Genomic DNA, 12,164 nt, shown 5'->3' on the forward strand with positions numbered 1-12,164 from the left:
CCTCTCCCGTTGCAGAGCACAGGCTCTGGACACGCAGGCTCAGCGGCCACAGCTCACGGGCCCAGCCGCTCCGCGGCACGTGGGATCTTCCCCGACCGGGGCAGGAACCCGTGTCCCCTGCATCGGCAGGCGGACTCTCAACCACTGCGCCACCAGGGAAGCCCCTTGTTGCTCTTTAAACAGCCTTATCTTGGTTCTGTGCCTTTAGACATACTTCTTGTGCCTACTTTCAAATGTCACTTCCTCCATGAAGCATTTTCCAATGTGGCCAGGAGAGTTAATCACACACAACTGGGAGGAGACAGAGTGACCTGGGTACCAAATCTCACCTCTAACACTCACGACCTCGATAAGTTACTGGATTTTTCCAAGTCTCAGTTTCCTTATTTCAAAAGCAAGGTTGTGATAATAATACCTACATTACAGGGTTGTTGTCAAGCTTGTATAGTCAAACTGCTGGGAATCTGCTGATGCTCAATAAATGCTTGTTCCCTTCCTCTCCTCAAAAAGAAAAAAAAGAAAAAACGCGAACAATCTTGCCTAAAAGGCGGCATGCTCTACATGTGACCTTGTTCAGCTTTTCATGCAGCTCCTGAATAACAGAAAATCGACAAGCTGTCATTCATTACAATTTGGTGCCTGCCTGTGGGTCTATTTGAAATTGTGTCTGTCTGATATTTGGTCATTGAGAGTAGAAAAAACTGGTCACGCACGTTGCACTTTTAGTTTTCTAAAGCAAATATACTGGAACGAGCTAATTAGTGCAAACGTGGACCGTTGGTCTTCTGCAGTTGATTTAGGCGACAGGTTAGTCTTAAATTAATGAAAGGTCTGAATTAGAGATCTTGAGGGCTTGAAAGGAAACAGAGCAATAGCCAGGTCTGGAATTGTTTTCTACGGGGGGTCCTTCTTTAATTAACAGCTGTGAATGTTTTGTGACTTGATATCAGAAATCCTAATATTCCTAAAGTGCTTCAGAAGTTCTCCAGAATATGTTAGACATCCATACCGTTTGCACTATTTCTGAAGGAGGGGTTTGCACTGAAGAAGTCGTTGCTGAAATGAATTAACTGTTACAAAGCTAATGGAATCTCTTTGCTTCTTATCCTATTGGGTTATGCTAACTGCATCTTCAATGTAATTCAAAGTTCTCCTTCACCTAAAATCGAATAATGTATCTATAGTTTTAAATGTCTGTTACTGAATCCACTTTTTTTTTTCAGTCTAGCATCCATACTGCAGCAGGGTGATTTTGCCAAAACACAGCTCCTTAAAAGCCTAGTGGAACTTACCAGCATCAGTGTAAGCCCAACTTCCTTAGGCGGACAGCTGGAGCCCTTCTCAACCTGGCCCCCTACTCCAGCTGCCTCTCCTGCCCACGGGGACCCCTTTCCTGCCTGTAGCCACACTAGAATTTTCCCAGCTAGGCGCACTCGTAATATCACGCCCCCTCCCACCCCCGTGGACGATGTGCTTCCTGCTGTTCCCCGTCCCTCAAGATGGAGCTCTGTTAGCACCTTTCTAACGCCCCAAGTTTCCCCTCACGGAAGTCCTTCAACCCCCCTGCATTTGTTTTCTTGTCCTTCTCTCTCCTGGGTAACAGGCACTAGTTTCCTGCGCCTCACGGAGTGCGTTCACGTGGCTGTTTACACTTAAATGAATTAAAATGAAAGACGAGTAAAGTTCAGTTCCTCACGGGCACTTGCCGCATTTCAAAAGCTCAGCAGCCACATTTAGTTGGTGGCGACCTTCCGGGGCAGCACAAGTAGAGAGAGCCTTTCCATCACGGCAGGAAATTCTAGACTTTGAGCTCCTGCGGGGCAGGGGCTGCATCATTCAACACCACGTCTCCGGTGGGCAGTAGAATGGCCACCACATGGCAGATGCTCAGAAGTTTCTCCTGAACCAAACCAAACCGATCGGACGTGAGACTGTCCTCAGAGAAGCAGGACCAGGGTGTGCCTATTGTCACAGGAGGTCACCACCTTCTGACGGTGGGGTGGCAGGAGGTGATGGGAGCGTGCCTGCTACTCAGAGGGAAGGGAGCCCAAACCAGCTCAGAGGTGGCATGTGCCAGCCAGGGTTCCGTTACTATGGAGAGAGTGAGAGTGGGCGCTATGGGGGAATAACTCAGGATCCCTGCCGCCCTGGGACCACAGGGCAGCCTGGTTTGAGGGCATTTTGGGGGAGAGCATCGGGCATGAAGTCTGGACTTCATGTGACTGTGATTGAGAGACCGGGAAGTTAGGGGGTAGGGGACTGACAAGACTTTAGGAAGAGTCAAAAGTATTACCACTGCTCCCTAGCTTCTGGTCCTGCAGATGAGGAAAGGCAATAGGGCTCTCACCCCTCTGGGTCCTTCCTTCATGCACTTGGGAGACCCCGTGGGAGATCTTTCTCCTTCTGAGAAGCACAGCCATGGTTCCACTTCAGAAGCCCCATTTCCAAACCCAGGCTTTGGCAGCCATGGTGTTTCATTGTTCATTCTTCATGAATAGGCTTGACTTTGTTCAAAATGAAAGCTTACGTGCTGCAGATCTGGCCTGCAGAGGGGATGGCAGGGAACTCGCCTGTGTGGCTTCAGAACTGCCCCCTTTTCTCTGGAAAAATCCTCTCTAGGAATCTGTGCCAAGACCTGGCGAGTGAGAAATGACTTTTCATGATGTATTCAAAAAATGCATCTTTTAAGAAACTGTCTTTATAAGTGGCAGCAGAGGAGGAAGAAATAAAAGAGAGAAAGAGTAACCCTTTCAGTTCAAAAGCATTATTTCTAGATATGGAGATGCTGGGACAAAGGGATGGTCAATGCTGGGCGCCTGAGGCCACGTTTCACCTGATTTATTCTGTTCTTCCACACGTGCCCTCTCGTGGACACACACACAACACCCTCCCACGCGGACGGTTCAGGGCCCCCATAATCCTTTCAGTGGGACTTTAATTTTCTAACTCAGAGTCCGTGGACTTGTTGGGGCCCCTGGACCAAGCTGTCCCCTTGGCGATCCGCGTTATCCTCAGAGCACGGGGGTGATCGTGATGCGATCATGGTCTTTCTAAAACCTTGGGCATTTCCAATTCTGCTTCTCAGGTTCTGCTCGGTCTTCCATTCCTCCCTCAGTTGACTCCTCCTGAGGAAACCACCAGCATGGCTTCCAACAGCAGGGAGGTTCTTTCTTCCTTCCCTAGTAGTACAGCCCTGTGGCCTATGTGGCTTGCATTTCCGATCATCACAGTCACAAATACCTCTTCTAGGTTGTGAACCATCACAGGAGTGGTTCCATTGCCAAAAACGCTCTTAGGTTAGTTACCCCAGGGAGACCCATTGTCACGGCCATTTTCCTGGTGAAGGTCCCTGAGGTCCTTAAGCAACTTACAGAAAGCACAGAATTAAGGGCTAGCAGTGGGATTTTGAATCCAAGCCCATCAGATGACATGGCTCCTGCCTGCTTCACTAGGTCACACTAACTCACAGTGGAGGGGAGGAAGGGAGCTTCAGGTAGAGAGGAGAGCAGGAGCAAAGGCAGAGAAACCTTCAACAGGAAGGTATGTTCCAGAAAATGCAAGTTATTCAACTCTGGGGGAGCAAAGTGTGTGTGGTAGGGGGACGGAGTGGAGAACGGGGTGCGAGCGTGATGGGGACCCAGTGGGACCCTCAGGGACTTATTCTCTGACAAGAAGGGAGCTCGGATAAGTTGTGGTCATGTTTTGTTTTGAATCATCTAGTTCACTCTGCAGTCTGGTCACTTGGCTGGAGGGTGGAGGATGGGAACTTGCAGGCACAGACCGTTTAGAAGGTGCTCTGGCTCCATCACTCTTAACTTGTGGTGTGACCTGGGGAGTCACTTACCCCTTCTGGCCTTCAGTTTTCTCATCTGTAAAATACAAGTATTGGATGAAAAGGAGTTTTCACCAATTTATCCACCACCGCAGGCCCTGTTTATCTCATCTGCTCACTGGCCTGCAGTGGGGAGAGTCTTTTTATTTCCTGATGGACTTTGCTAATTATTCCTCTCCTGCACCCCGCCCAACCCCTTTCTGGGTAATCACAGCCAGCCAGGCACTCAGGGCCTCTAATCAGCAGAGGTATCACCCTCCTTTGGTATCCAGGGCTGAGTGAATTCTGAGTGAAGGCCTCCCTTCCCACAAGAAGGATGTTCTGGTTTTAGGAAATACTGCCATGGGGTCTAGGGACACAGGCTGGAGACCAAGACATCTTTGTCATGCCCCGGGTTCCTGGACCTCCTGCTTCCGGGCTCTTGGTCCCAGGGACCCCTCTGGACGCTGGACGCTAACATGCCTCACATTTGGGAGGTGCTTGGAGCGGAGGTTACACATATTTGGATTTTACGTTTAAACTATTTTTGTTGGAAAAGTACCGCGTGCCCAAGGGAACAACCCAAACACAGAAGAATAGTGAAAAGTCGCTAAGCCCCCTAGGCCGGTCATCTCAGGCCCGTGCCCACCTGCCCTTGGGAGCCTCTGCCCGGCTGGCCGGGCCCAGGGCTGCGTGAGGCCGCCTCTTACAGGGTCCTCCGGCTCAAGCTCTGCCCACCTGCCGGCCTGGCACCGCCAGGGCACGGAGACCCACCTCAGGGTCGTCCCTGCTCCTCCTGACAACGCCTAGACTGGCGTCTGTCCCAAATGGCTCACCGAAGACTCTCAAGTGGAAGATCAAAGGCGAGCTCTTTTATTTAATAACAACGTTTTGAGAGAATCACGCTTGTGGTGAAAAATTCAAACAGTACAAAGCCTCTCTCCCACCCAAGACTCCCCCCACCCCACGCGTTCGCAGCTTCTCGCTTCTCCTTCAGGAGCTCTTCTGTGCATGTACAAGCACGCATCCTGCCCATAACAACTTTTGAAAAGAATCTGACTCGAACGATTATATTCTAATTACTTATGCTCTTTGCTTTTTTCACTTAACCGTGGATCTGGGCGCTGGCTTTCTGCCAGCCCCGCGGGCCCCGCCTTCTTCGTAGGGCTGCACAGGGTCCACGGTTCCGGTCGCGCGTGCCGAGTACAGGGGTCAGTTCCAGAGTGGTGCTCGTCCTCCTCCTCTAGAGCGCGTGACCGGGGCAGGCGGTGCCACCGCCCGGGGTCTGGGCAACGGCCCCTCCCGAGGCCGGGCGGGTCCCCAACTCTGCAATTTGCGGGAACTTTCCCGGGCGCTCGCGCGCCGGCCAACCGCAGGTTCCCCCGTGCAGAGCCTCTTTTTAGTTTTAAGGTCGCGAATCGCGGCGAGGGAAGCCGCAAGAGGCGGATACATGGGAAGCGGAGACCGGGAAACGAGGCCCCGCGAGCCGGCGGGCCCACCCGCGAGCCGCCCCGCCCGCGCCCACGAGCCCCGCCGAGCCCCGGCGCGCCCGCCCTGCCCCCGCCGCGGGCGGTCCCCGGTCCAGCAGCCCGCCCGCCCTCCCGCCATCCGGCCGGCCCCCCTCCCGGGCGCAGTGCCCGTCCCCAAGGCAGCTCGTCACCGCCGCGAGGCCAATGGGCTGGGCCGCGCGGCCGCGCGCGCTCGCGCCCGCTGGCCCCGAGTCCCTCCCGCTCTCTCCCCGGCGCCGCACTCCTGCCCTCGCTCAACCGGCCGCCGCCGTCGGAGCCGCCATGCAGCCCCCGCGCGCCCCGTTCTTCCCGCCGCTGCTGCTGCTGCTGCTGCTGCTCGCGGCGCCAGGCGCAGCCGGGTGTCCCGAGCGCTGCGAGCCCGCGCGCTGCGCTCCGCCGCCGGCACACTGCGAGGGCGGCCGCGTCCGCGACGCGTGCGGCTGCTGCGAGGTGTGCGGCGCGCCCGAGGGGGCCGAGTGCGGCCTGCAGGAGGGCCCGTGCGGCGAAGGGCTGCAGTGCGTGGTGCCCTTCGGCGTGCCCGCCTCGGCCACGGTGCGGCGGCGCGCGCAGGCCGGCCTCTGCGTGTGCACCAGCAGCGAGCCGGTGTGCGGCAGCGACGCCACTACCTACGCCAACCTGTGCCGGCTGCGCGCCGCCAGCCGCCGCTCTGAGAGGCTGCACCGGCCGCCGGTCATCGTCCTGCAGCGCGGCGCCTGCGGCCAAGGTACCTGCGCTCCGGGGAGCTCCTCGCTCTCCGCCTCCCGGCCCCGACCTGCCCCCGCGGGACGGACGGGCCGGCAGAGGGGCAGCGAAGCTTGGCGGGGTATTCCGGGCGCCCACTGGCCGGGAGAGGCGGGCACCCGCCCCGGCGGGGGCAGCGTTGCGCGGGCTCTGTCGGAACCGAGCTTTGCGCCTAGCCCAGGGTCTGTTCCGCGCGCGGCGGGTCCTGGACGTGCTCTGTCCAGAAGCCCGGAGCCAGGGTGACGGGGCATCCCGCCCGCTGGCCGGCTGCTGGGTGCCCCGCGGGGAGCCGCACCGCGCCAGGGCCTGGGGGACAAACAAGACAGGAATGTGGGCATAAAGAGAGTTGAGAAGTTCGGGGCTGAAAAAAGTGCCGTGTGCTGCGTGAGTCTGAGGCTTTGGGACCGGGTCTAATTTCCGTAGCTTTCCCTTCTTTCTCTGCATCTGCCCCCCCGCCCTTTAAAATTAACCATGCATTCATTTTTATTTCGGATACTGTCGTTGAAAACATTGCCTTTTTATTTGAAAGGGACGGTGTTGCCCGTCAGGCTCCCCAGTTTCCCCAGGTGACCTCCCCGCCCCCTCCCCCCCCACTCGCCGCCCTGGCCAGGCACCAGTTTAGGCGGTGCAGCGGCGTTGCTGCCGCCTTGCTTCCCGTGTTTTGAGCCAACCCTACAAAAATGAAAGTGATTCTTTTTGAACAAGCTGAATGTAGTTTTGGATCACAAAATATGCAGACGCAGGGGTGAGGGGAGAGGGTTAGGGATGAGGGAGAAGGATATCCTCTCCCTCCTTAAGCATCTTTTCTCTATCAGCGAGACCCATCCTGGCAGGGGAGGTGATGGTGATGGGGCAAAGGGTGGAGCAATCGTCTAACTCTCTCGCGGGACCTTCCAGAGGGATGCTTCTCGTCTCCAGTCAGAGAGACCATGTGGAAAAACAATACGGAGTTCAGCTACGACCAATCCAGCGGTGTGGGGACGGGCCAGCTCTGCCTGGCAGTGCACTTGGTTGCAGCCACGCGGTGCCTCTTCGCCGCGGGCAGTGCGTGGAAAGGGAAAGAGGGGAGCCCAGCGCAAGGGGCTGCTCTAGGTTTTCTTTGTAGGAAAACCGTCCAGCACTAGGGCCTGGCACAGGTTGGCCGACACAGAGAGGAAGGTGCTAGAGCAGTGTAGGTGAAACGGAGATTGTGTGTTCTGCCAGCACGGGAGCAGGGAGCCAGCCCCCGCGCTCAGGACACAGCCTAATTAGAGGGTGGAGGAGCGATATTCCCGAGAGAAGTGAACCTGCTGAGTCTGAGGTATGGGCATGACAACGCGTGCGTATTGAGTGCCCACTCTGTGCCCCAGTCCGTGTGCCTGGTGTGTTACACGTGTGACTGCACTCGGCCTTCACAGCCTCGAGAGGAGGGAGCCTTTGCTGTCATTCCCATTTTACAGGTGGGGGAACTGAGGTGGAACTACTTGCCCAAGGCCACTCAGCTGGAATTTGAACCGGGACAGCCTTACTCAGAAGCAGCCCAGTGTTTAACCCCAAGCCTGGGGAAGGGAGGTCAGGCTGGGTAAAGGAAGTTTGCGGAGGGCCCGAAGTGCATCCCACGTGGAGTGCGGGGGTCAGGCTGAGCCAGGTATTGCTTGGTGAATAGATTGGTGTGGCTGGGGCTGCTTGGGGTGGGGGGCATCAGGGGTGACCCAGGCTGGTGGTGCAGAGCCCCAGGGCCAAAGTGTTCTCAGATGTTCTTGAGCCAGGGCAGCGCAAAACAAAAAAACCAAACAATAACCAAAAATACCTGGGTAGGACAAAGCTAGCAGTAGAATGCCAAACACGCCAGGGCACGGAGTTCGGGCTAGTGCAATCAGTAGTTTGGGTGTGAGGTGATGACTATAAAAAAAGCACGTTGTGTGTTTTTGTCAAAAACAAGCTAGCTGTTACTGTTTGTAGTCGAGCTGCACGGGGTCCTGAGTAACTGGCAGTATTCAAGCACCGAATTTATTGCCAGTGAGGTGGAGTCACTGAGTAAGTTTCAGGTCATTAATAGTCACCGTGTGTGTGGAGGGAAACAGGTCCTCTCCCACTGGCTGTCAGGCCCACAGCGGGCTCCCAGGAGAACCAGCGAGGGGACAGCCACGGAAGGATGAGCGTGGTGGCCCAGAAAGGAGGGAGAGACAGAGGGTGCAGAGCTGTTCTCCTCTGTCCTTCTTTCTTTCTGCAAATATTTACTGAGCTCTACGGTGCATCCGGCACTGTGTGTGTGTGTGTGTGTGTGTGTGTGTGTGTGTGTGTGTGTATCTGCCTGGCACATAGGAGGCACCTGGCAGATGCGTGGGGGGACGTTGAATGAATAAATGAACGAAGGAAGAAACCAGAGGTGCTGGAGATACACGGCCACCCAGTCTTTCCTCAACGGAAGGTTTCACTTTTGCCGCCCTTCTCCCCCCATCTAGCATTCCGCCCTTGACTTCCTGGAGGTACCTCTGAGGACAGGAGCCTGGGAGCCAAGACTTCATTCAGTCGAAGCCCTACCCACAAGCAGGTCACCTGACGTCATTGTTAAATGCTGTGCATTGGCCGCCTGCTCCAGCTGTGAGCCTTGGCAGGAGCACTGTTAGCTGGAGTGCCCCTGCGAGACCTTTTGGAGGAGGCGGGAGTACGGGAGGCCTGGAGTTGGAGCGAGCGTGCGAGGACGAGGGGAAGGATCGGCTCCCCGATTCACGAGATCGCGAAGAGGGTTTGTCCGGAGCGGAGAGCGAGGGCCAGGGAGGTAGGACAGGCTGGCGAGCAGCGTTTGGGAGCCACAGTGGATCTTTGGATGGCGGAATGAGCCACCATTCGAAAGAAAGCACTTTTATTTGTAAGCTGTTTCACAAAGACTTCAGAGGGGGTGTCTAATCATCGTTCTGGAAATGAAGGCAAATCATCTATTTCAGAAATCAATGTTGCACTCAGGGTTTGGATGGGAAAGTGTCCAGTTATACCAGAGATCAAAAGAACTGTCGTCTTCCACCAGGGGCAGTTTGGATTAGCTTCAAGCAAAAACTCTATACTGGTCAGGGGATTACGAAAAAAGAAAGGAATTGCAATTACTAATAGTCTGATAATAAGGACTAACATATACTTCGTGCTTATTCTGTGCCAGGCCTGCGTTAACCCATTTGATCCTCCTAGCAACCCTATAAGGGGCGTGCTGTAATCTCCCCAGGTTACAGCTGGGAGACAGAGGCACAGAACAGTGCCTTGCCCAGGACTTGAACCCGTGCATCTGGTCCACAGCCCATTCATAAGCACTCTGTGCTGTTGACAGAGAAACCGAAATTATAAGCCAACCCCAGCTAAGCCGAAGCTAGTAGCTGGAATAAACAGAGCTCCAGATGGCCATGGCCTTGAGCTGAAACGGAAGCAAAGGACGCGTCACAGTGCTCGCTCCGCAGGCACAGGAGTCTGAGGACATGGTTGCCCCCAGTTGCCATCAAGGCAGCCCTTGCTGGAAAAAAAGCCAAAAAGCAGAAGCAGCTGTAGCAGAGATGCATCCAAACCAGAGCCCCAGGCCCCAGACTGCTCTTGGGCAGAGAAAGGCTCCTCCGGATTCCCAGACGCTGCAAAAAACTAGCCAGGATGTGTAGCAGATTTCTGCCAAAAAAAGGACAGGAAGCCAGAAAAGAGGCCTGAAAAAGACTCCTCAAGCATCCGAAGTCTAGTCCTTTTCTCCTCCTAGTACACTCTCCAGGAAAGCGACCCGCCCCACCCAAAAAAACCCCAGCAGCCCCGAGCCCAGAGGTCTCCAAGCCCAGGAACTCCTCGTCCTGGTCTCACCCCAGGCCTGACAAGGGAGGGCTTCTGAAGGTGCAGGCCGGCCCTGCATTCCTGGTGAAGAACCACCACTGGCTTAGATGCCTTTTGAATAGTTTATAAGGCTTTGCTCACTCTGGTTGGTTATCTTCTTTTGTTCTCAGTTGGTTTTGCTAAAGAGTTAAAATATTAAGGTTTCATAAAATTAGTAAGCCAAGTGTATAGAAGCCAAGCGTCTGAGTAACTCCGTTCCATCCGGAGAGCTGTAAATAGATTGCATTAGCACTTAAAATAACTGCATTCAGTAAGTGATTATGGCGGGGACCATGAGCTAACTGTGGTCAGACGGCCGACGGCCTCGGGACTGCAGGGCTGGATCCTGAGTCCATTTGGAGTTGTGTGATCCTGGACGCCGTTCCGTGCCTTGGATTGAGAAATCAGACTTTCCATGAGCTTATATTTCAAGTGAATAAATAGTGATGGTAAGGCTTAATTTGAAGAAGAAATCAAGCTTGGCAGTGGGTGAGGCCAGCTGGGGTGGAGGGACTGACAGGCTGAGACTGCCTCTGACCCTGCCTAGGCTGTTACCTGACCAGGTGACCGGCCCCCGAACCTTCAGAGCCTCAACAGTGAGGGGATTGGACCAGGTGATCTCTGAGGGCTCTTCCAGCTGGAATGGTGTGTGATTCTTGTAAGAAAGCTAGTCTCTGAAGAATTGTGGTAACCTCATCCTTGTTTTAAAGCCTGGGCTGGCTTCTTTAAGAGTTATTTCTTTTTCTTAAGTTATCGATGGTTAAAGCCAGGGTTCGGGTTGAATGCCTGTGGCCCACTTGGGTCTGGTTGCCTCGTACTGCAGCTTTGTGCTGTCTGCTGCAGGTCCCCAGGTGACCACTGCGGTGGCATGTCCAGCCCCAGGAGGTGAGCTCCACTGAACCCGGTGACCCTTGCTGTTTCTCAGGGGCTCTGAGGCCGGGCTGCATGTGTCCTCTGGAGTGAGATCCCTCCTGAGCCCTTTCTCCTTCCTTCCCCATCTTCTCTGCTGTTAACAAAAAGAGAGAAAATTAATGTCAGCAGAGAAAATGAGAAGAGTGTAGCCATCCCAAATGGTTCCCGTTGAAGAGGCATGTCTGTTGCCGCTGGAAGGGCAGAGTTCAGCTTTTGGAATTAGTGCCATGAGTTCTATTTCTAAGTTCATTCAGAGCATTTATTGAACACCTTCTGTGTACTTAGAAGGTCCAGATAGAAGGAATCAGAGGTGAGAAAGGCTGGGTAGCCCGTGATCTCAAGAAGTTTGTAGTAGGTCATATCACACCCGGCTTAAGGAGTCAGATCACCACTTTGTAAAGGGATGACTTCTCGTATGTGACTTAAACTCTCTAAGTTTCAGTTTCCTCATCAGTAAAATCATTATAAAAATAATGGTGCATGCATACCTATGTCATAGGATTGTTGAAAGATGGAAACACCTCATTATATGAACTTAGTGCTTAGAACTGTGCCCAGTGCATTACTAGAACTGGATCAGTGTTAGCTGTAATAATAATTATCATCATCATCATCATCATCATCGTCAAGGAGTCCGCTCAGTAGAGGAAGCACTATAATGATGTCTCCCTGGGGATAAGGTGCGTGAGTGGCTTAAAGAAGGCGTCACAGAGAAGGAGGGTGATGCGGGACCTGTGTCCTGGAGGCTGACTTGGGGTTTGCCAACAAATATGTTAGAAAAGCTTCTCTGGGCAGAGAGACTCAGACACCACGTTGCCTGTCGTCACCCTCTGAAACCCCCAGGCGTTGTCCGTACCATCTGAGAAGTGTGGGACTTCTCTTGAATGAAGAGCTGCATGCCTGGAATGCCTGGGATTTCACAAATGTCATCTCATTAACCTTCCTTAGAGTATGTGACGCCCAGGAGAGAGCAGTGTATAGCAGCCCCAAGACCTTCCTGATTGACGCTTAGTTTGTTTTCCATGTTTTGGGAATTCCTCACAAGGAAAGACTTGTCACATCTTAAGGAAAAAAAAAAAGTTTGGGAGCCCACAGATAGCCTATTATTTTCGATTCCTAGGACGAATTGTCAAGTCGGTGTGTTCTGTAATAGCAGTCCTCCACAGCGTCATGTGGCAGCATCCGGTCCCTCACCAGGAGATCATCGTGCCTCCTCGGGCACATGGTGGTTTCAGAGGGCGTATTGTTGTGGCTGGAATTTTCAATAATTTTCAAATTTGAATAAGCTCGGTCTTAATGAGTCAGAGCCTTGTGCAATATTTTCAAACCTCAGGAAACATCTTTTTCATTAGTTGTGCAATCAGATCTCAAGG

The 12,164-nt window shown here is 53.8% G+C and overlaps 1 protein-coding gene across 1 annotated transcript in view; it reads left to right on the forward strand.

The window, feature by feature from the left end:
- The first annotated feature begins 5,484 nt into the window (after window positions 1-5,484).
- The window catches only part of HTRA1 (HtrA serine peptidase 1), a 57,613-nt gene continuing 50,933 nt past the window's right edge, over window positions 5,485-12,164 (forward strand). Inside the window, exon 1 of the mRNA XM_060126118.1 lies at window positions 5,485-6,043. Within this exon, the coding sequence (XP_059982101.1) occupies window positions 5,485-6,043 (559 nt within the window). The remainder of the gene's footprint in view (window positions 6,044-12,164) is intronic.

This window comes from Lagenorhynchus albirostris, chromosome 16 (assembly GCF_949774975.1).
Source record: "Lagenorhynchus albirostris chromosome 16, mLagAlb1.1, whole genome shotgun sequence".
NCBI lineage: Eukaryota > Metazoa > Chordata > Mammalia > Artiodactyla > Delphinidae > Lagenorhynchus > Lagenorhynchus albirostris.